The sequence below is a fragment of the Equus asinus genome, chromosome 24 (assembly GCF_041296235.1).
Source record: "Equus asinus isolate D_3611 breed Donkey chromosome 24, EquAss-T2T_v2, whole genome shotgun sequence".
Taxonomy (NCBI): domain Eukaryota; kingdom Metazoa; phylum Chordata; class Mammalia; order Perissodactyla; family Equidae; genus Equus; species Equus asinus.
In genome coordinates, this window is record NC_091813.1 from 52280692 (window position 1) to 52303671 (window position 22980).

At 40.4% G+C, this 22980-nt stretch overlaps 1 protein-coding gene across 1 annotated transcript in view; it reads left to right on the top strand.

Moving 5' to 3' along the window:
- SLC35F1 (solute carrier family 35 member F1) overlaps nt 1-22980 on the top strand; it is a 371121-nt gene that overhangs the window by 197031 nt on the left and 151110 nt on the right. The window contains exon 2 of the mRNA XM_044757468.2: nt 22616-22791. Within this exon, the coding sequence (XP_044613403.2) occupies nt 22616-22791 (176 nt within the window). The remainder of the gene's footprint in view (nt 1-22615; nt 22792-22980) is intronic.

The following is a 22980-nucleotide window of genomic DNA, read 5'->3' on the forward strand; positions in this document are numbered from 1 at the left end:
TATGTGGCATGGAAAGGTAACGAACACTGTCTTACACCATGAATGTGAAATGTCACCATCTTGCTAAAGTCAAAGGTTGGGCTTAGTCACATATGTGCTGGTTGGTCCAATATTACACTTTCCCCAAACACACACAATTTTTTTTTATCGGTAATATTTTTTCCCGCAATTTCAAGTTACTCTGCAATTAACTTAATAGAGGAGGATAAATTCAAAAGTAAGAATTTTTTATTGATTCATCAAAGTCATAACTGAAAGCAAAAAAGAAAAAATCTGTTAATATGCATAAACTCATTTTAGCAGCTGTTAGTCAAAGCACAGAAACAATTTTTATTATAGTGTTTTTCACTTGGCATTACATTTTAAGCATTTTTACATCTCCACAATCTTTTGGCAATGATATGAAATTGCTGCATACTCTTCAATCAAGTTGATGCACTGTCACTTAATGAACCATTAGGTTATAATAACATTTAGGTCATTTCCAATTTTTTGTCATTGTGAGTAATAATCATGATGCAAGTCTAGTTTTTCCGTCCTTTGGATGACTTCCTTATGATAAATTCTCAGATTGGAGATTACTGGAAGTGCCAAAGAATACGAATATTATTGTGTCTCAGTATATGCTGCTGTCAGTAATGCAGGAGATGTTTTGCCCCAAATATTAAACATAAGTACTCTCACCTTTTCTACATTCATGAGTATAAGTTGATGAAAGTTTTGCCTACTGATGTAGTAGCTCTAAATTTTGCATGCTGGTATTCAGACACAGGTGAATTTAATCTATGTTGTGTTATATTATTGTATTATTCTATTCTATATTGTAAGATTCAGGCACACAAATATGCAAATATATAAATATATACTGAAATAAGTACTGTATAGTACCCTACTGATGAATTATTTCATCTTCTTGCTAAGACCAATGGTCTTTTTTTTCTTAAACGGGCTTTTCTAGAAATAAGTAACACCATAGAAATATGGTTAAATCTTTTGTTAAGAAAACTCCACAAACTCCCTAAGTGTCAAATATATAATCCATCCTTTGTAATACTACTTTGTAAGGACCTCAAGAAATGGATACACAGATTTAGTAAATAATTCGAAGGATGAGCCTTGCTCTTAAGTTGTTATTTCAAGAAACACAAGCAGACAGACCACAGTCTTTCAGAATGGATCACATCTCTTTTCTTCTTCTCCAGCCCCCATCCCGTATCACATCATGGCACAGCCTTTGGATCAGAGTAATGTTAAAATTGTAACAATAAAGACTTAGGGGGAGCAAAATATATGAGAAAGAAAGATAATGAAGTAAAATAAAAGTAGTGCTGCGAGTAAAGCAGTGTTAGGTATTTGTGTGCACATGTGTGATGTGTGTATCTGTGATTGTCAGTGTATGGCTGTGTGGTTTGTGGTTAAGGACTCAGGCCCTGGAGTTAGACTGAGTTTGGATTACCTTTCTATCACTTACTAGCTATGTGATCTTGGGCAAGTTACTTAACCACTTTGTGCCTCAGTTTCTTTATCTGTAAAATGGAGATAATGAAAATATCTACTCCACAGGGTTGTTGTGGGATTAATCCGTATAAAGCCTTTAGAGTGCCTGGCACATAGGTAAGAGCTTAATAAACGTTAGTTACAATTGTGATTATTATTATCACTATATGTTAAGACCTGAAGTCTCCTAAATGATTCTTTCTCTTAGTAAAGAATGATTGAGTAGAGCCATTTTATTCTTTATCATTTTGTGGTACATCTTCTTAGCCACTTCATGATATTTGCCCATAGGGTATAATGTGAGCAGTATCTGGAAGAGTCTATCCTCAAATATATCTTCCACTAATCTGTCAAGTTCCATTATTATGGCCATTTTCTTTTAAATTGAGTTTTGCCCTACTCCATTTACCATCTTCTAAATGCAGAGGACATGGCATATTCCCTCACTATCTCCTCAGCATCAATAGAGTTATCAGGATTTCTTGAATGATCAAGACAACACAGGAGCTTCTAGAGGAAGGCATGGAGATGGAAAAGAAAGGGCTGAGGGGGAGCTATGGCGCTGAAGGTAGTTCCCCCAGTGGAGAGAGGAAAGAGGCTGACATAGGGCTCCATATGCTTCTTGGGATATTGCAGCGGAGCATGAGATGTGACTGAAATGGACTTGAATCTCTGGGAGGGAACATCCAAGAGTTATGTGGTTTCTCTAAACAAGAGGTCTTTGCACAACACTCAACATGATGTTTTCCTAGAATCAGGAATCTCTGATTTGTCCCCTTATCTAGGGGAAGGATCTGGTCCATAGAACTCTGCAGTCAGGACCTTGCTGATGGCAAAGGAAAAAAAAAGAAAAAAATAAAAAATGCAACCCAGCTGCATAAGCACGCATTCCTAGTGCTATGAATGAGCAGAAAACTATTGCCTTGACTTAGAAGGCTTTTTCAAAATTAAGTGGCAGAACTATTTTTAGGTTCTAAAAATAATGTCATTTCTTTCCACTAAAACCCGTTTTTATATGCATAAATGGCAACATTTCTGGCTATAAAAAAAAGAATTTTCACCAAGAACAAGTTTATGGAAAGGTTAATCATATTGATAGAATAAAATAGACCAATTTTCACTGCAGCGGAATATTTCAATGTGCAGAATTACCAGAGGGAAGAATGTTTTCTTTTGAGTTTCATTTTGGAGTTAAATTTACAGAAAACAACCTTCAACTCCCAAGGAAAAATAGTTTTGATTTTTTTCTCTTTTCTTTCTGGTAATGCAGAGATCCGGGACACTATTTTGTTGTTGTTGTTGCTTATAGACTTTTTTAAATGTCAAAAAGATGGATTCTTTGACTTACTGATAGGCTGCTTAACTGCTAGAGGTGACCATACACATCCACTCTGACTTTCCTCGTCACGGTCTCTGTATCTAGGACCTTGTAACTATGGCACTCACTGGATGCCTAGTGGGTGCATGGCATGGTCAAATTGAGTGATCTAGTGCTTTGCTTCTTGGAAGCATTGGCCTTTCTGTCCATGGAGAGCCTTCTTGGTTAACACTCGTCCATTGCTTCCTTGTGTCTTGATACCTTTCTTTCCTAAATGTCTCTGAGACCATCAAGGCAGTATTCACATGAGTGTAATGGGTCTGAGTGTGTCCATCTATCTATCTCCTTTCTAGATAAAACATAAAACACAACCCATTTTTGCAAGTTCAAATTCTTATGAAATCTGAAGTTAATAAAGACATATCAGGAAGAGGAATAGATTATAGCATCACCAGAAAAAGAAGAGAGTGCCTGTGCAAGACAGGCCTTGATATCATGTTCAAAGGTGAACTGCTTAAGGTGGGCGTTGGGCCTTCGAGTAGAACAGCGTTAGACAAGGTCAAGACTTTGCTTCAGAGAGGAAATAATTCAGCTGCATTTTATAGTCCATTATCTCATTACCGACCATGAAATTCTCCTCCCTGCCTTTGAGACACTTGCTTTATCATCTGTCAAGTCCAGTTGGAAACAGGGAATTAGAAACATCATTGGCTGCCTCCAGGTCTGATTCAGCGCTCTGGGAGCGCGAGAGCCAGGAGAAACGTGTTGGTCTACAAACGAGCTGCTCACAGTAGCAGGTGGCTGATGAAAGCTGGTCAGTAAATGGTGCTGAGTCTCAGAATGCTGCCACATGAGGCAGAATTTAATAAATGCAATCCCAAGGTGAATCCGAGGCAGAGATCTAGACCAAGGCGACTTGCGGTGGCAGCAACACATAAGAAGCCCACTTTGTGTTTGTCTCTGCTTTCTGAGTATGACCCTGTGAGGCAGGCCTCTCCTGGAGCGGAGCCCGGGACTAGAAAAATCTAACGACACGTGAAAGAAAGGCCCTCCAAGATGTGCACACCCACCCAGTGGCTCAGAAATGAACTGTGCGGCTTTAGAAACTGCAGTTACTTCCGTCCATAAAGCAGCAGAAATGAAGATCAGGATCTGTCTTTCTTCCTTTTCCTTTCCCGTCATTTTCCTCCTGCTCTTCCTCTTTCCCCCTCCTTTTTCTTCTTTGAGTTTTGTCTTTGATATTGTCAAACAAGGGACTAAAATTTGAATGTTTTACTTCCTGTTCTGTCAGTCAAAGTGAGGGACAAAGTTGGAAAGCTTACTTCCTAACAGAGGTTATACCGAGGCTAAATCAGTAGACAGAGAAGGTCAAGTAGGTAGAGATTGAGAATGAAGTCACCTCTCTATGGGCTTTGAGTAAACAATTTGCCCCTTTATTATGACATATATTTCTGATATAGCTATGAGCCATGGTAGACACCTTTTTTTTTCTTTCTCTTTTTCTTTTCTCTTTGTTTTTGAGGAAGATTAGCCCTGAGCTAACTACTGCCAAACCAATCTTCCTCTTTTTGCTGAGGAGCACTGGCCCTGAGCTAACATCCGTGCCCATCTTCCTCTACTTTATATGTGGGATGCCTACCACAGCATGGCTTGCCAAGCTGTGCCATGTCCGCACCCAGGATCCGAACCGGTGAACTCCAGGCCACAGAAGCAGAATGTGTGCACTTAACTGCTGCGCCACCACTGGGCTAGCCCGCATGGTAGACACTTTGAAAAGCATCTTGACACACACTCACATCTTTAGTGTCCAAGTATGCACAGGACACACAAGTTTACCAGAGAGTCATTAAAACTGAAAATACCCAAATTTCAAGTAGGCTCTTAATTACTGGCATGCTAATAAATGGAGAAGTTAATAATCTTTCTAACCTTCAAAATTATTCTCCAGGTTATAAGTTCTTTGTCAATCATAGCATTCTCTTTAAAATACCATTCAAGAAATTTCAGTGCTACTTAAACTCTATATTATGCTTCTGCATCAGAAATATTGTCTATGTTGATGAACAAAAAGATGCATTTGAAATAAAAGGGAGGATTGAGGCACTCTGAAATCTCCACCTTTGGAAGCATTTAGATGTAGGGTACCAGCCATCTGTGCTGGTTGTTGTGTAGGACCTTGCCCAGACCCTTAATTTGACCTGGATGCTCTACAGACCAGCTGAGCTTCCCACTTGCTCCCCAGTCCAGCTGGATTTCAGCATCTGTCTCTGATGCACAGATTAAACACCTGCTGGTTTCCAAACACTCTGAAGACCTCTGCTGCCCGGGGAACAAAGGAAGGCTGGAGCTTGAACAGCACATTTGGATGATTTCTAGCATTCATTGCAACTAAATATACTGTAGAAAATTCACATTCTCTCCAACATAGTTCCCTTATCAATTCTCCTCTAAATATTTCTGTGGAGGGAGAATAGCACCAGGTGTTGCCCACCTGTGCCATGTAGTTAGGGAGCAGGGGATCCTCAGTCAGATCTCCCTTATAGGCCTGGGAGCCAGATACTCACTTTTGTCAGAGATCCTGTAAAAGGCCGAGCTTTTTTGTGGAAACCTGGGTTCCCACCCCATGCACTGGGCCTTAGGGAAGACCAGGAGACAGAGCATTACAAATCCTTAGGTAACCGTCAGCACGTTGACTGCAGAGGTTGGCAAGCACCACCATGGAGTCTCTCTTACAACACCTCCTGTGTGATGCCCTACTGTGAGCATGTAGTATCTCCTCCCCGCTACCTGCCCTTAGCAGGCCGTGGTATACTATAAATTAGCATCATTTTTTTATAACTCTCCTGGTGTTATCAGTGGTCTACATTTATGTTAGCAAATTTGTGAAGAATTCAGACATCTCCCTACCCCTTTCTTACATGTAATCTATAGTTACTAGCCCATTGAACACACTGTATGTGTCTCTGTTTCATCTTTGAAGAGATATAGACATAGAATTGTCCCCATAGTGCTGAAACATTTAACACAGCTCATTAAAAATACCCTCTGGTTTATTGAATTGTCTCTATTTGGGATTTTACGTCTCAATACTAACATGAATGCCTTGGTGGGAATAAAACATTTTTTTTCTTTTAGTTTCTAATTTTATTATAGTTGAGTCACAGTATTTACCGTTGGCCCTCTGTATTGGCAGATGCAGAACCCACAGATATGGAGGGCCGACAAAAGGACTTGAGCATCCGTGGATTTTGGTGGTGGGCTTGTAGGGTGCTGGTGGTGGTGGTGGTTCTGGAACCGACCCCCCGTAAATACCGAGGGATGACTGTATATCTTGAAGGAATGTTTACACTAGTAGAGGATGGAGCTTCGTTTCTCTCTCACTAATCCATCTACTGCCCCCCTCCCTTTTTGTTCTTAAAGACTCCCAAAGTAGTTCAAGAGTCTTCCTCTCCTTCCAGTCATGCACTTTCAATAAATATTTCCATAAATATCAAATGGGAAAATGCTTGCAGATGTGTTCTGGGATTGTCAACTGAACTAAAAGTTTCTGTGCCAAACATGAGAAAGTGAGTTAGTGAGGAAACTGGCACCTCTCCTCTCTCTCAGGGACATATGGCAGACAGCACTGGGAATGCACAGAAGAGAAGACTCCATAAGAAAACATTTACGAAATATGTGTCACAGCGGCCATCGTGTTCTGTTCTTCAAAGGGCCTCATTTCTCACCTTCCTCAGATTGGTTATGGATCTGGAATATAGATTAGACAATATCAATTCATTCATGGCCAGGTAAATTTCACAGTTTCTTAACCCATTCCCCTTTGATTTTATATGTCACTGTTTTAGAAAAATGAATAATCGTCAGATGAAAAACTCTATTATTACACATGATCCCTTGTCTACTCCTCATTCAGCCTTTAGCACATCATTTAAGTGTCTTTTAGTTTGATAAACCTTTCTTTTCTGCCCCATCCTCATCCTCTCAGACTCTACTCACTGCCCTCTCCCCAAGCCAAAGGAACCATAGTCCTTGCAGCTAATAAACTTCCACATATTTTCCAAAGAAGTAGGAAAAAAGGAGATTTTAGGGGAGTGAGATGCTGTACTCATGAGTGACTTCCTTGCTAACCAAAGTGGAAATAAACTTTTCCAAGAGTGGAAGAAACCGAGACCTTCTGTTCTACAAATTTCCACAAAACAAATTAAATCTGACTCCAAGTTCTCTTTGCCCTGGACTCAGAGGAAATTCTCTCAGCCATTTGGGGAAGGGGGTTCCCTTTCCTACTCCAAATTCACCCCAAACCCTTACATCCCTCTCCTGCCAACCCCACCCATTCCTTTAGGGCCAGGTGACTCAGGGTCTTAGGTACATCAAAACACACTGGCCCACCAGTATACATAGTTTCCAAGCCTACACTGTCCCTTGGAATCCACAAGCTTTGAGGGTTTTATGCCACCCTTGGGCACAGAAACCTATTCAAGCTGGGAATCTTGGTTCTTCGATACGGTTTCCCTAAATGGTCTACCAAGCCATTCTGCCTAGGTGTCTGCAACCCTCCCCTCCCATGAGGGGCATGAGCGGGGTGGGTCTGGGCCCCTCTCACATGTGCAATCTACTCTAATCTTGGGGAATCTTCCCCCAACTTGATACTTCTGTGCCCTCCTCCCTCTAGTTGATGTCTGTCTTCCCTGCCCCTAACAGATCCCTTCCATGGGATTCCAGAAACCAAAGGAACATTTGTTTCAGCCCTCTGTTTCCCTTCCCAATGGAAACTGTTCTGATGCCCAGGAACTCAAAACCTGAGAGGAAAAAATATAGGGGGAAAACCACACAACTAAGTGCCTCAATAAATTTTTTTGCTATCAACATAAAGTAAATCCTAGTCTCTTTTCAGCCAGTCTTTCTGAAGTTAATGTAATATCTGTCTCTCTCAGGGAAGAGATGACCCATGGGCAGCTTGACCTCTTACTCACTTCAAGGGAACATATCATATTCACCCCAAGGGAACATGCCGGCAACTGAGTCATTAAACAAAGCCCACTCTACCTTTTTCACTCATAGAACTTCTTTAGGTTTTTCTAAAACGCGCTTGAAAAATAATCTGATTTATCTTACTCCAAGTAATTTAATTAGAATTCAATTAAATTCAGGAGAATGCGTACATCATTTGACAAGCTGCACCTTGATTCATTTTATTTGCTATTTTTACTGTAAAGATGCAGTGGAGTTGTTTGACCCTGCCGTACTCTATCCAAAATAATCCACTTCATGCATAAGCTAACTGGTCCTTGGGAGCGCTAAGGGAAACAAACTCTGTACCTTATTATGCATGCCATGCACGACACATTTGAATTTAATCCCTTTGGCAATGTGTGCGCTGCTGAGACAGGTACTTCAGGTATCAGTTCACTTATACTTCCAAAAAGGATATCTTTTCAGCCTCTCCCTTGTTTTCAGCAGACTCACACACGTAAATGGATCAACAGAGGAGAAGAAATGATATTCACACTCTAGTTAAATCTCCTTCACAGTCACTGTTAAAACTTCAAAAGGGCAATCGAAAAGCACAGGCAACAAAAGCAAAAATAAACAAGTGGACCACTTCAAATTAAAACGCTTCTGCACAGCAAAGGAAACACTCAGCAAAATGAAAAAGGTAATCCAGGGTATGGGAGAAAATATTTGCAAACCATTTATCTGATAAAGGAGTTAATATTCCAACACATATAAGGAACTCATACAACTCAATAGTAAAAAAACAAATAACCTGATTTAAAAAAAGTGAGCAAAGGACCTGAATAGACGTTTTTCCAAAGAAGACACACAAATAGCCAACAGGTACATGAAAAGGTGCTCATGTGCTCATCAGGGCAACGCAAACCAAAGCACCTCACACCTGTTAGGATGTCTGTTATCAAAAAGACAGGAGACAACAAGTTTTGGCAAGGATATGGAGAAAAGGAAACGCTTGCATACCATTGATGGAAATCTAACTTGGTAGAGTCATTATGGAAAACAGTATGGAAGTTCCCTCCAAAATTAAAACTAGAACTACCATGTGATCCAGCAATCCCACATCTAGGTATATATCCAAAGAAAATGAAATCAGTGTCTCTAAGAGATATCTATGCTCCCATGTTCATTGCAGCATATTTCACAATAGCCACAATATGAAAACAACCTAAGTATCCCTAGACAGATGAAGGGATAAAGAAAATGTGGCATAACACACAGACACACACACACACACACACACACAGAGGAATATTATTCAGCCATAAAAAGAAGGAAATTCTGCCATTTGCAACAACATGGATGAACCTGGAGGGCATTATGCTAAGTGAAATAAGTCAGACACAGAAGGATAAATACTGTATGATCTCACAGTAGTGTTTAATCTAAAAAAGTCAAACTCATAGAACATGAGAGTAGAACAGTTGTTCCCCGGGACTGGGGGCTGGGGAAAATAGGGAGAGGATGGTCAAAGAGCAGCAACATTCAGTTATAAGATGAATAAGTTCTGGGGATCTAATGTACAGCATGGTGATTGTAGTTAATACTGTATTGTTTACTTGAAATTTGCTAAGAGAGTAGATCTTAAGTGTTCTTATCAGACCAAAAAAAATCTAAGTGTGTGGGGTTATGGATCTATTGAATTGACTTGATTGCGGTAATCATTTCACAATGATAAGTATATTAAACAATCATGTTGTATACCTTTAAAAAAATCACATTGAGGGCTGACCTGGTGGCATAGTGGTTAGGTTTGGCTGCTTCACTTTGGCAGCCTGGGGTTTGCAGGTTTGGATCCTGGGTGTGGACCTACACACCACTCATCAAGCCATGCTGTGGTGGCATCCCACATACAAAATAAAGGAAGATTGGCACAGAGGTTAGCTCAGCACCAATCTTCTTCAAGCATAAAAGGGAAGATTGGCAACAGGTGTTAGCTCAGGGCCAATCTTCCTCATAAAAAAAAAGTCATGTTGTACAACCTAAAAATATACAATTTTTGTTTGTCAATCATACCTCAATGAAGCTGGAGAAACAAACAAAAATTTAGAGTGTCAAGAGGACCAAAGATGGAGTTTGAAACTCTCTTCTGTAGGGACAATTCAAAATACCAACGTGCCTGGAACTTGTTTTTCTGTTAAGGAATAGACATGCCATACTGGGATACAGTTGGTCTTAGTGACAATCTTAAGGGGCCTGGCACCACATGGGTGCTATGTAAGCACCACTGGAAGGGTGCTGACTTAATAGTTCACTTTCCAGAAGGAGAGCCATCGGACTGTCTTTTGGGTTGTTGGTGGCCATGCTCACTTTAACACAGCAGAAGTCCTCCAAGGCTGTATGCTTCTGTGATTCAAGATACAAAGGGGAATAACAAGTGTCTTTTCCCTATGTCTTCTTGATCCCAAATTGCTTATAGCTGAGGCGTTCACAAGTAGAAGGTGAGCCCACTGCCCTCCTGGTTTCCCAGTGTGCTGAAGCTGTCACAATGCCTCGGCGTTCTTCTCAGCCACCAGGCTGCGTCCCGGCAGCTGTTGCAGCTAAGGAGCATCAGATGGTTCCAAGAACTTAGGCATGGGGGGCGTGGGGAGGGAGGGAGATAGAAAACATACCTTCAGCAAAAAATATCATCAGAATTAAATTGGAGTGTTTCTTTTTTAGCTCTTAAAGTTTTACTTAATTTCCCCTTTAGCAGAACTGTAAAAAATTGAATTAGGCCACTCGCATTTTTTTAATTTGGAAGACAAAATCCTAAGGCTCTATTTTTCGGTATTTTGCCACATGCTCATTGGACGCCCTTTGCGCCTCGGACAGTTTGGAAACATGGTTGCAGCCTTTTCTAGGGGAGACGGGTGAGTTGGGTGAAATGGGGCACAGGTCTGAGGTTACCTGGATTTACTCCAGTCTTGGCAGAAGAGAAAAGAGAGGAAAGGTGGTTTGTAAGTGGTTTCCGTTGGAGACATAGTGACTGCTTTCCCCAGCAGTCTACACCGTAAAAGGGCTGCTGTCACAAAGCAGACTAGACTGAAGCCCTGGGGAAAGTTATGAAGCCACCGCACCCCATCCCTTCCCATCCTGGGGACCGGATTTCACGAAGCCAGGTCTATCAGAGCACCACCTCGTCCCTTAACAGATTATTTCACGATAAGCTCAAGTAGGACAATGCTGAGTGTACAATTTATGTGCGCTAAGGTGATCCTTCATTTTTTTTCTTCCTTGTTCTTAAAGAAAGTGTCAGTGGGTTCCCACAGCTTGAGGGCCTGAGACTGGTTTTCAGTCATAGCCTCGGCAGTGGCTCCACTTACAAGAGCAGGCTAATCTCTTTTACACAGAACATGAATTTAATGAGAAGGCTCATTTTCAGAATAAAAGTCACTGTTGCATCTTTGGTTGGTAATCAGCCTGATGTTTTCATTTGGCCTGATATTTTTGCCACAATGCTTAGTCTTGGTACCTTTTAAAAAGGCGGAACATTTTGTACCTCAAGAACCAACCTGAACGGTCTTTTAACAAATTCATCAACTTAATTTTATTGCTTTTTCTTTTCTCCACCAGGCTTCCACCCCATCAAGCTTTTAAAAATCCTTTGATTGCCCTGCCTCAGAAGCACTCCCACCGGCCTAGCCTTCTGTCCTCTTCCGTCTTAAAAGATGTTGAGAAACTTTTGGGATTTCTCACTTAAGGACATCCCTTCCTTTTTTTTTTTTTTTTTTTTAAAGATTTTATTTTTTCCTTTTTCTTCCCAAAGCCCCCCAGTACATAGTTACATATTCTTCGTTGTGGGTCCTTCTAGTTGTGGCATGTGGGATGCTGCCTCAGCGTGGTCTGATGAGCAGTGCCATGTCCGCGCCCAGGATTCGAACCAACGAAACACTGGGCTGCCTGCAGCAGAGCGCGCAAACTTAACCACTCAGCCACGGGGCCAGCCCCGGACATCCCTTCCTTTTAATTGCCTTTTCCCCTGAAGCTGAGCAGAAGTGGAAATAATAGTTTTTTTTTTTTAGCTAGTTAGAATCTTTCATATAGAAGAAATTTCAACAGGTCAAATTTCTTCCTAGTCATTATAATACTTAATGATGGAAAATATCCAATTTTCATTCTTATAGAAGACCTTTACCTCTAGAATAAATTTTGTCTAGCCCATGCTGCAAAAACTGGATTTTGATGTAGTTTTGAGTTGTTTTTCAAGGCAGTCTGTCAGAGAAACTGAGATGAAATTACTCCTTTATTGTCAAAGCCTTGTTATGGGGCAATCGGAGTCATCTTTTGATGCCAAGAATGATGAAGGAAAAAGCTAGCCTCCACTCAGAGAATCCTTTTATTGCTTGAAAGCAAAAGCCAGATATATTTATCTTCTAAAATGAGCTATGGCTTCTCTACTTATTTATCCCAGGTTCCCTGCATGCCGTCCCAAATAAAAGGCAAAATTGATGGTCTTAGTTGATTATATATTTTTCAAGCAGGTTTTAATTGTGTGTGGAGAAGTTCAGCACTTAGTGGAATCTAATTTCCTCAATTTGCTCTACTTCAAAAACACTACACTTCACGCATACAAATTTGGGAAGTATGTGATAAAATAATGGAATTTGACATGGGGCTTTATTTTAAAAGAAAGTGAGTCATCAGTGCGCTTGCATACTTTCTCTGTTTTCATTTATTCAATAGATTTTAAAGTTAAATGTTTGCCCTTTGGCCTCAGGATTCGCTAACATAATTCAAAACGCAAAGTTAAAAGCATTTTGTAATGAAAAATGTCGAAGTCATTTAAAAATGCGCAAAGAAAGAAAACAGCAACACAGTCGGCTTAAAAGTGTTGTCACCTTCTTCCTATTTTCAAAGGAGATGCCAGCAAGTGTGAGAACTTGAGTCATAAATTCCTATTTAAAACTAAGATCTGTTAGTTTCCTAATAGTCATGTCAGGTAAGACTAAATATTCTTCATTTCTTTCTTGCTTCCCTTCCCCAGTTTCTGAATCCTTTAAACTTTCTAAATTTGGGAATAAATTTTATTTAGTCAAAATTTGAGGAGATAAGTCTGGGATGCATGTTAGCGATATTTTCTCTAGTTTTTGTCTTAAATGTATCATGATGCAATTATATAGATAAGATTTAGGTAATTAATAAGCGTATTGGTACTTCCAAAGCACACTCAAAGGTAATAAGAGCTATTATTCCGAGCATTTGCCATGAGCCAGATACTGTAGTAGGCAGTTGATATAAACGATCACATTTAGTCCTCATGACAGCCCCATGGGATATGTATTATTATCCTCATGTATAGGTGCAGAAAATAAGTCTCAGCTAGTTAGTGGCAAAGTCAGGATCCAGATCCAAATCCAGATCTGTCCATTTTGAAGACGTGTTCTCATTTTATGACTCCATGCTGGTTCTCTGGAGGAAGACGACAAAGGTTCTTACCTTACAAGCTCATGATTAAAAACTTATCTTTTAAGTCAGTTGTCTCCAAAGTGAGAGTACACATCTCAAGGGAGAGTACAAGATGATCCCCTGGCATCTGGGAAGAAAATATTATCCTTATTTTATATGTGAAAAGAAAAACATCTTTATTTTATACGTGGAAAAAAATAAGAAAGTAATTCAGTTTGACTGATTTTTAACATGTAAATTGACACTGGTGCAGTCACTCGATTTGCAGATCAGAGGGTTAAAGCTTTATTTTTTAACTGCTGTGTAATTTCCTTTTTCTTTTCTTTATCTTTTTTCCTTTTCTATTTTATTCCTTCCTCTCTTCGTTCCTTCTTCCTCTTTCTTTCTTTTTAATAACAGCTTTATTGAGATAGAATTCACATATCATACAGTTCACTCATTGTGAGTGTACAATTCCATGGTTTTTAGTGTATTGATATTTAGTATAGATATGTGCAACTAACACCACCATCAATTTTAGAACATTTCATCACCTAAAAAGAAACCCCATACCTTTTGCTATCACTGCCCATCTCCTCAACCACGTGGCCCTCAGCAACCAGCCGTCTCCTTGCTGTCTCTCTAGATTTGCCTGTTCTGAACATGTCATAGAAATGGAATCATGTAATGTGTGTTCTCTTGTGACTGTCCTCTTGAGATGGTTAACTCTTTTAAGGTATATGAGTTTCTTTGACAGAGGAGTGGATGTTCTGCTATCAGAGGGGGTGGCCCCCTTGACCTCACCCAGTTTATGTGGGTCTGATTAAAGGATTTAGCGATTATATCACCTCGGTACCTAAATGTCACAAAGAGGACTGCTGGCTTAAAAGATTCCTACACAAAAGCTGAGGGTCAAAGATAAGACCAAATTGCACCATAAATAAATTTAAAAATTTGCTTAGTTGAAACTTCTCTTGTTCTTAACCTCACCTTCCTTCACTTCATCATTGCAAACTAAAACAAATACAATAAAATCTAATCATATGTAACAAAAATATTAACTAAAATTTGTAATTGTCAATAAGACAAATTTAAATATGAATTTACTTCTACTTTTATTAAAGATGGACTTCACTCTAAGTGTACAGTATGTCTTAAGATATTACCTGACCCAATGTTAGGAAGCAATTAAAAAACTAAGCAACTATAACATAAAGATACCTTCTGTAATTTTTCAAAGGGTAAGGGGTTACATTTAAAGTCATGCAATCCAATACTTTAAAAAATTCCATTATAGGCCCAGCTCCGTGGCCAACTGGTTAAAGTTCTGCGTGCTCCACTTCAGCAGCCCGGGTTCGCAGGTTCAGCTCCCGGATGTGGATCTACTCCACTCACCAGACAAGCGGTGGAGGTGTCCCACATACAAAAAAATAGAGGAGGATTGGCACAGATGTTAGCACAGGGCAAATCTTCCTCAGCAAATAAGTAAATACAAAAATTTCATTGAATGTAATAATAACTGTAATTAGCCTCAGTTGGTAGTTCTTATTAAGAAATGATCGATATCCTCATACTTTTGAAGAAATTTCTCCTCTTTTTGTCACTGTAAAGATGATTGTAACACACAAGAAAAGCAAGATAGCAACAGAATAAAATGCATTCTTCTGTCAGCAAATAATGTTGATGCATAGAAAGCCATGCTGAACATCTGAAATAGCACGTATTAGGAGACTGCAGCCAGCAGTCTGAGGATGCTGGACAGAGTTTCAGGGTGCCCCACTTACACAAAGAGATACCTGGATCATCAATCTTGCTTCTTATGGAAACTTTTTCCCCATGATAAAAGCAGGATTTGGTTCTAAGGAATGGAGTGAGCAGAGAAATTTGGGGATCTCATGGCAGGAGCTTCCTTCCTTTCCCTTGCTCAGAAATTCCAAAGAACGATTCCTACTGAATTAAAACTCTACCCTATGCCTTAGGTTTCTCTGCCGCTTACCTCTCTTTATCCATCTCTGCTATTCCTGTGATTCTCACTGGCCAGCCAAGCGATTCTGTGTGCCGATCTCTGCATCCGAGACAGCACAGCATTCTCTTTCCTGGAATGACATGCCAACTTCACAATACCAAATGACATCTCTTCCTTTATTTAAAAGAAAAGAAAGACTCAACACTGTGCTCTCCATGAAACTTTTCCAGATTTGCTTTGCTTAAGTTTAAAGATTGAAATTACCTCACTAACTTTTGGCAGTTTTACATCGACTCACTTTGAGTACTTAGGTATTTTTACGTTCTCACTTCAGATAGTTTTACTTCTTTATGTTGCATGCTCTAAGCTTCTTGGAGGCAGGGACCAAACATTCCTTTCTCATAACCTGCACTCGGCAGGTCTTGGCAAATGCTACCATCTGATCTATTTCTCTGTGGCTAATCCCATAGCCCACAGAGTTTGCACATACTAAATAAGTAAACACTGCTGGTAAGTCAGCTACCAAAGAGTTTAATCAAATACACAAAAGGAATAGACTTTAGATAGAAAACACCAATTTCAAGAGTTGAAGGTTACACACCAGCATCTTCTAAAATTGTCAAAATTATGGAGTAGAAGGAAAGAAAAAGCTCATTGCCTTAGCCTGAGTTCCTCAGAAAACAGACTCGTATACTGCTTCTTTCTTTAAGGACTGTAACCTCAGGGAGCAGAGTGGGGAAGAGAAGGAGGGAGAGACCATACAAGGGCGCAGAGTAGCCAACAGAGCACCTTGAGAGGCGGGACCATCTTCAGAGAGCCTGTGGAAGTGACTGCTTCTCAGGTCAGTCTGCCCAGGGGAGGAAGAAGGAAGAATTTGTCTGCTATAGTTTCCTAGTGGTCAAGTGCAATGATTCCCCTGCACTCCCAGGTTGCTGATGAGTGGGCACGAAGCAGGTTTCCACAAGGTCTGGCTCTCCGGATCCACTTGGAATCCCCAGAGTAGAAGCACAAAGGTGCACAGGATGGGTATGAGGCATGGGGCCACTAGGCTGTGCCCACATAGTGTTGGCTGTAGTCTATGCAGAGTTGGTCATGGCAGCCACTACTGGAGCTAGAGTAAGTGACCAGAGACCTTAGAGATAGGTGAGACCAAGAGGATATGAAGGGGAGCATAAGAAGTGTCTTACACACTCACCAATTATAATATCCTTACTTACGCGAAGGAATGCAAGCCCAAAGTGGCAGATGCCCAAGATCATGGAGATTTAGTAGTGAAACTCAAGAGCCAGGGGCATCCAACTCCCTATTTGGTGCTTTTCACTCTTCCATACCGCTTCTCTAGACATACAGCGTACAATGTATGTATGTATTTGTGACTCATCCTCTCACACTAGTTTCAAATGTCTCCTACCCTTAGGACATCACAGACTCAGTGAAATATTGTTTAAGAGGGCTTCCTTGTGGCTTAGTTGGTTTTCTCTAAAAACCAAAAGCCTGCTACCAGAGAACAGATTAAACTCCATGAATACAGAATCTGAGGCAAAGAAACTCCAATTAATGTTAAACCTCTGGAGATGTGTATTTGCTTCTTGCATAATAATCTTGTTACGTGGAAGTCTAATTAATACTTAAATATGATAAAAGCTTTCAGCAAAGAGCTTCAAGAAGCCAATCTCCTAACTTCTGAAAATAAGAATCTTGTCAAAGAACATAGTAGAACACATGTTTCTCCCATGTTCAAGTGGTATTGGTTTTAGTCAAGGCAGTATACTTAAGTGTTGTTTAGGTGTGCATATCTGAAGTCACATACTGACTCAGATCTGACACGACCTGCCTGAGAATAGTTATCAGGATGAAGATGTCTCTACAGAAAGGTTGATGTGCTCTAATTCAAGATGATAACATAATTGTTCCACTCTTACGCCAAAGAATTACACCGCAATATGATTATGTAATACCATGTTGAAATTTTTCATGCCTTTTTAAAAGAATGTATTCTTACAACTAAGGAAAGAAAACAAAATTCAATATGTGTTTTCTTTTAAATCATATTATTTTGAATATCTGATTTGTAATACAAGTCGATTCACAAGATTCTAAAGTTTATTTCTTTAATAGAACAAAGTGCTTGTGGTAATGGTTCTGTCAGTCTTTATGCATACAAGCCCTTTTATAACAGGTATTCAGCTTCCAGCAGCACTATTTTTCCTGAGACTCATGCATTTTTCATTGTCTAGTCATTCTGAATTTAAAGTGGATAGGATGTCCTTTTAAATGCATAAACAAAGAAGATGAAAATGTGTATCATAGTCTCCTCTCCACTTCTGCTACTAAAATTATGGGAACTATGTACCTTACGTTAGAATGCATCTGGTGTGCTATTCTATACACTACATGAATAACCAACAGCTCCCTGTGCAAAATTCCACCCGGAACCGTATATAGCATCATTTTTGCAAGATAGCACCTTAGCAGGTTTGTTCAGAAATGCACCAGAAAATAGCTTATTAATCTCAGTGTCTAACTTGCAGATGGAATACAGTAAAAATGAAGTTGTTTTCGTCTTTCAGAGCTAGTAGTTTTTCAAGATGTGATAAGCAGCCATCTTTCAAATCTTCTAAGACTTCGCTCTTTTCGTTTGTAGATAATTGTTCACTTGGAACTTTGTTCGTTCATTCATTCTGTATTTATTGAACATCTATTTCCTTTCCATCCAGCAGTCCACAAGGCAGCGGGAACACACAAATGAATAGAATACACTTCCTTCTTTTCAGGAGCTCATGAGTACGCAGTATGTTGAGTATGGGTGGAGATGGGAGCATAAGGTTGAGGATAGTTAACTCAGCCTTGGGGAGCAGAGAGTGGCCAAGGGGAGGCTTTCTGGAGAAGATGATGCCTTAAGATTATGAGGAGTTAGGTGAAGAGATCATAGATCTACTGTGATGTCACCTCTGGGGAAAAAAATAGTTCAGAGGGATAAGGTGTCATTAAATAAACTGAAAAGATCCTAAAACAGAGAGAGTGGTAGGGAGAACATTTTGTGAAGCAGATCACCAAAAGGATCTGTCCTGTGCTAAAAGAGAACAGAAGAGAATTTGACGAGAGGAAGAGGGCAGGGCAGGGCGGGATAGGGGAGTGTTAGCAGAGTGTCAACATCTAGGTTTATTTATATTTTTATTTATTTAGTTATTTATTTTGCTTTGGTGACTGTAGTAACTCAGCTCAGATGTGCAGACAGCAGCAGCTACAGTATCTAGCTCCCTACACTTGAGAAAGGACTCCTGAGCTAATCTGATAAAAGGTCCCTTCCACGCCTTCCTGTTTTACAAGTCATGTTTATCAGCATGACAGATACAATCATAAATTGTGTTTTCTATCAAATCATACCAGTAACAGCTGAATGACATGGCCACTAATTAAAAGCAGAAATTGAATGCAGCAGATCTGCTGTTTTGTTTGGCTAAAGAAACAAGAATAGGCTTGTGGTGACCTCTTCCTGAAAGGCACACGTGACAGATATCTTGGTGGAAGACTTTTCATCAGTCAATCTGGCTGGATTTTTTGTCTTCACCTTCCCCAGAATATTTCTGGAAACTAGCCACGTAGGTTTCTAGCACTGTGCTCTGTGCCCTCTGTGAGGGCAGAGTATTTTTTTGGCGGCATAATGATATAACATAGTAATTAGGAAATTGGGATTTGGAATCATATAACCTAGTTTCCATCTAAAATCTCCCCTTTCCTAGCCCTGTGACCTTGGACTTGTTGCTTAACCTCTATACGCATCAGTTTACTTATCTATGAAGTGGAACATAATAATATCTGCCTTATAAAGTTATTGTGAGGATTAAATAGGACAGTATGTATAAGTCTGAGTCCAGGACTTGGCACATAGTAAGAACTTATTAAATGTGAGTTGTTATTGTTATTTCATCTTAACTAGCTCCATTTTGTAGTAACTTATTTGGGAACTAAGCTCCAAAATCTTGGTTTAGCAGCTCCTCAGTGACAAGGACTGTGTCTTATTCATCTTTGACTATATAGTGTCTGGCAAGTAGAAAGCAGTTTTATAGTATATTGACACACATACATCAGAAGGACTAAAATTTTATTCTCTTATGTAAGTACTGTCGTTTTTTTGTGGCTTGATTTTGTTCAGAATGTTGCCATGGTTGTAATTTAAGCAGCTGTAGGAATTACTATGTCACAGCAGTTGTTTCAACCTTCTTTTCCCAAGGAGACACTCTCCATAAACAGCATTCTCCTATGGACATACTCAGTGTCAGGAGCAACTCTGGTATCTTTAGCTGTAACTCTCTCTATTTCTCTTCCACTTAAGGATGTAAGTTATTATGCAAATTATCGAGTGACCCAATGAGAGTATAATCATGAATCCACTCTAAATTAATTTTAAGTCATTTTAAATATGTTTAACTATCATTGCTGTTATTATATGGTGATAAGATCAAACTTCTTCAAAGTCAGCACTTTTATGTCTCGCCACTTGCTGTCCACGTAGTCACCACTAACTATCCCCTCTGTGAAGTTGTCTGTTCCCTCGGTTTCCCTGACACCAGTATTGCTCTGGTACTCTCCACTCAGCCAAAACTGGTCTTTCAAAGGCAGGTAGTGACTACAAATCATCTCCCATTGATCCTCATCTTCCCTCCCCTCTAAGCAACATTCAATATTGCAACTATGCCTTTCATGAAGGTCTCTGTGCCCTTGGTTTCCAAGGGACCAAGAACTATCCTGTTCTCCCTTCAGCCTCTAACCACTTCTGTCTTCAATGATGTGCCTCTTCTTTCTCCCCTAACCCCAATTTAGGGGTGCCCCAAGGACTTTCCCCAGGCCCTCTTACTCTCTCTCTTCTTCTTCCTTCCTTGGTAGTATCCATTTCCAGTACTTTAGCCATCACTCTTGTGTGTGTAACTTCCATGTTTATCTCCTGGTTGACCTCCCTCTACAACTCTGATCCCATGATTCCAGTGTTGCTGGATCGTTTGGGAGTTCATCTGGCAACCTAAATTCAAAATACAAAAAATATTTATATTTCCACTAGAACGAACTCCTTATCATGATTTTCTTTAGTGAATGTGATACTTCTCTTAGACTGGCTTAAAAACCATCAAGTTAATTCTGGTTCTTCTCTTTACCTCTGCCTTTCTTTTTTTCTATCACTCTTTCACTTCAACAAAACTGTTCATTGTTGCCTGGGCCTACCTCTGCACTGTCTTTGAATCTCTGCATTTTCTACTTTCTCTGATTGGTATTGCCCAGCTGTAGATGCAATGAAGAACACTGTACAAAATTCACAGTCTGGCAGTGGGGAAAGGTATAAAAGCAGTAATTATAATACAACAATACAGAAGTAAAGGAGATGCATCCCAGGGAAGAGAGGGCCAGGGAGACTTCTCAAAGGGAGTGACATAAAAGCTAAGTCTTGAGAGACAAAAAGGAGTCAGAGTGACAAAAGCAGGATGAACATTCTGGAAATAATAATATGCTCAAAGGAATGCAGGCAAAGAAGACCATGACTGATTGTGAAGTGCAAGTAGCTCTGGAAGGATGGAGCTCTGGCTTCATGGAAGAATAAAATGGTAGAAGTAGGAAGTAAACCTCCAGAAGGAGAAGGAATGGAGGGAGGGCGTGTAGGGCCCTGTTTCAGTTACCCGTTGCTGCCTAACAAACCACTGCAAACTTCATGCCCTAAAGCAACCACTGCCCCTGGTTATTTCACACAATTCTCCAAGTGGGCAGCAATCTCTGGGGATGGTCCATCTCCACTCCATGTGGCACAGGCTGGCACAGCTTCTCTGGGACAGGAGGTTCCAGGACCCTCACTCGTCTCATGCTTCAGCTGGGGTGGCTGGTTGGGTCTCTTTCTCTTTCCAGGTGGTCTCTCAGCGTTCATTAGTCTAATTAGTACTTTACATGTAAGCTGTATCCTAAGAGGGCGAAAAATGGAAGCTGTAGAGCTGCGTAAAGCTTAGGCTCAGGAGTCACATGACATCACTTCCCTTACATTCTGTTGGTTAAAGCAAGTCCCAAGACCAGCTCATCTTCCAGAAAAGGAAAAAAAGACCCCACCTCCCTTTGGGAAGAGCAGCCTGAATGTAGCAGGATGGGAGGAGATGTTGGCAGCCATCTTTGTATGTGGTCTACCACAGGCCTTATAAATCACTGTATTCTATAGGGTACCACTGTTGAGTTTTAAGCAGTGGACTTAAACGTTTAAAGATATCTCTTTGACTCCTTATAAAGATTGGATTCAGGGGTTGGGGGCCAGTACCCGGACACCAGCAACCAATGAGAAGCTTATATCAATATGTTACAGGTTAACCTCAGGGACCCACATGCCTTGCCACAATTTTTCCTCCTCATGGAAGCAAATGGAGTGAACAAAGGGCAACAAATGCCTTTTTTTTTAAAGCGAGATAGCACCAAGGTATCTGCCTGGAACTTTGTGCCCCCTCCAGAGATGGACTCACATCTGTCATGGGGGAGGAAATATGTAACACTGCAAATCCTCTGCCTAATGATTTTTTGTTTAGAAATAGTACCCCTTGCTTATTTTATATTGCAGTTTCTATAACTAAATCAGGAAAGTCAGAGGAGACTTTTGGGGAGGGCAGAAGCCTGCTTTATATTTCCAGAGGCTCTTACAGAGGCTCTACAGAGAGCACGCAGGTATATGTGTCCATAAAACCCAAGCAAAATGAACCCCTTGACCTTTGCCTCTAGTCCCCACTACAGAAGCCGACAGGGGAGGTGCCTAGGGAAAAGCCACAGAAAATATTTACAGAGTTTGAAATGTTTTATTAGGCCACCTCACTCACTGAATTTCCTTATAGTTTTAGTCGTAAATTGAGCAGGGGACAGCTAATACTAGCATTTACTAATGCTTCCTTGAGCAAACAGAGATCCGAAATCCGGGAATGGAGAGGAGATGGTCCTTCTGGGTTTTCAGGGGTTTGTACAGCCCCTTCACCTACGAGATTTCTGTTTATAAAGAGAAGAGTCTTCCTTTATCGGTACAAGAGCCAGAGGATAAGGTTGGAATGTGGTCCCTCTTGGTCAGCGTTCAAGTGCTTGGTCAGGTTTCTGAACGCTTAGTTAATGCATCTGGACAGTGGGCATCTGGATGATGTTAATCTCCCTGCAGGCTCCGGAGTGCAGTGGCTAGAAGCCAGAATCAATTGGTCTCAAATCCCCGTTTTGCCACTTCCTAGTTATGTGGCTGCAAGCAAATTCCCTAACCCCTCCAAGCTCTGGTTTCTTCCTCTGTAAAACTTCAGTAATAGTTGTGCCTGCCTCGTGGGATTGCCGTGATGGATTAAAAGAAATACTAGCTATTGCACTTAGCCCAGTGAATGTCACAAGTGCTCAATAAATTTTAACTGTTATTGTTTTAATGGACTTCCTGCTGATCTTTGTTTTGTTTCTCTATTTCCCAGGGAGATGTTAATCTCTGTGGCTCTGGGCCAGGTGTTATCCCTCCTTATTTGTGGAATTGGCTTGACCAGCAAGTACCTGTCAGAAGATTTCCATGCCAATACACCAGTCTTCCAGAGTTTCCTCAATTACATCCTTCTCTTCTTGGTCTATACCACCACCCTAGCCGTCAGACAAGGTAAGCATGCAAAAACACCAGGAATATAGCCTGGTTTCTCTTTTCCAAATGTCTAGAAGAATGATGAGCCATGACCAGATTAACTTTTTTCACTTACGGCATCATCAGACAATTCAAAACCCCAAATCTCTCTTTTCCATTTTGCGGTAATACAGCAAACACAATGAATGAATAAATCACAAAGAAGCA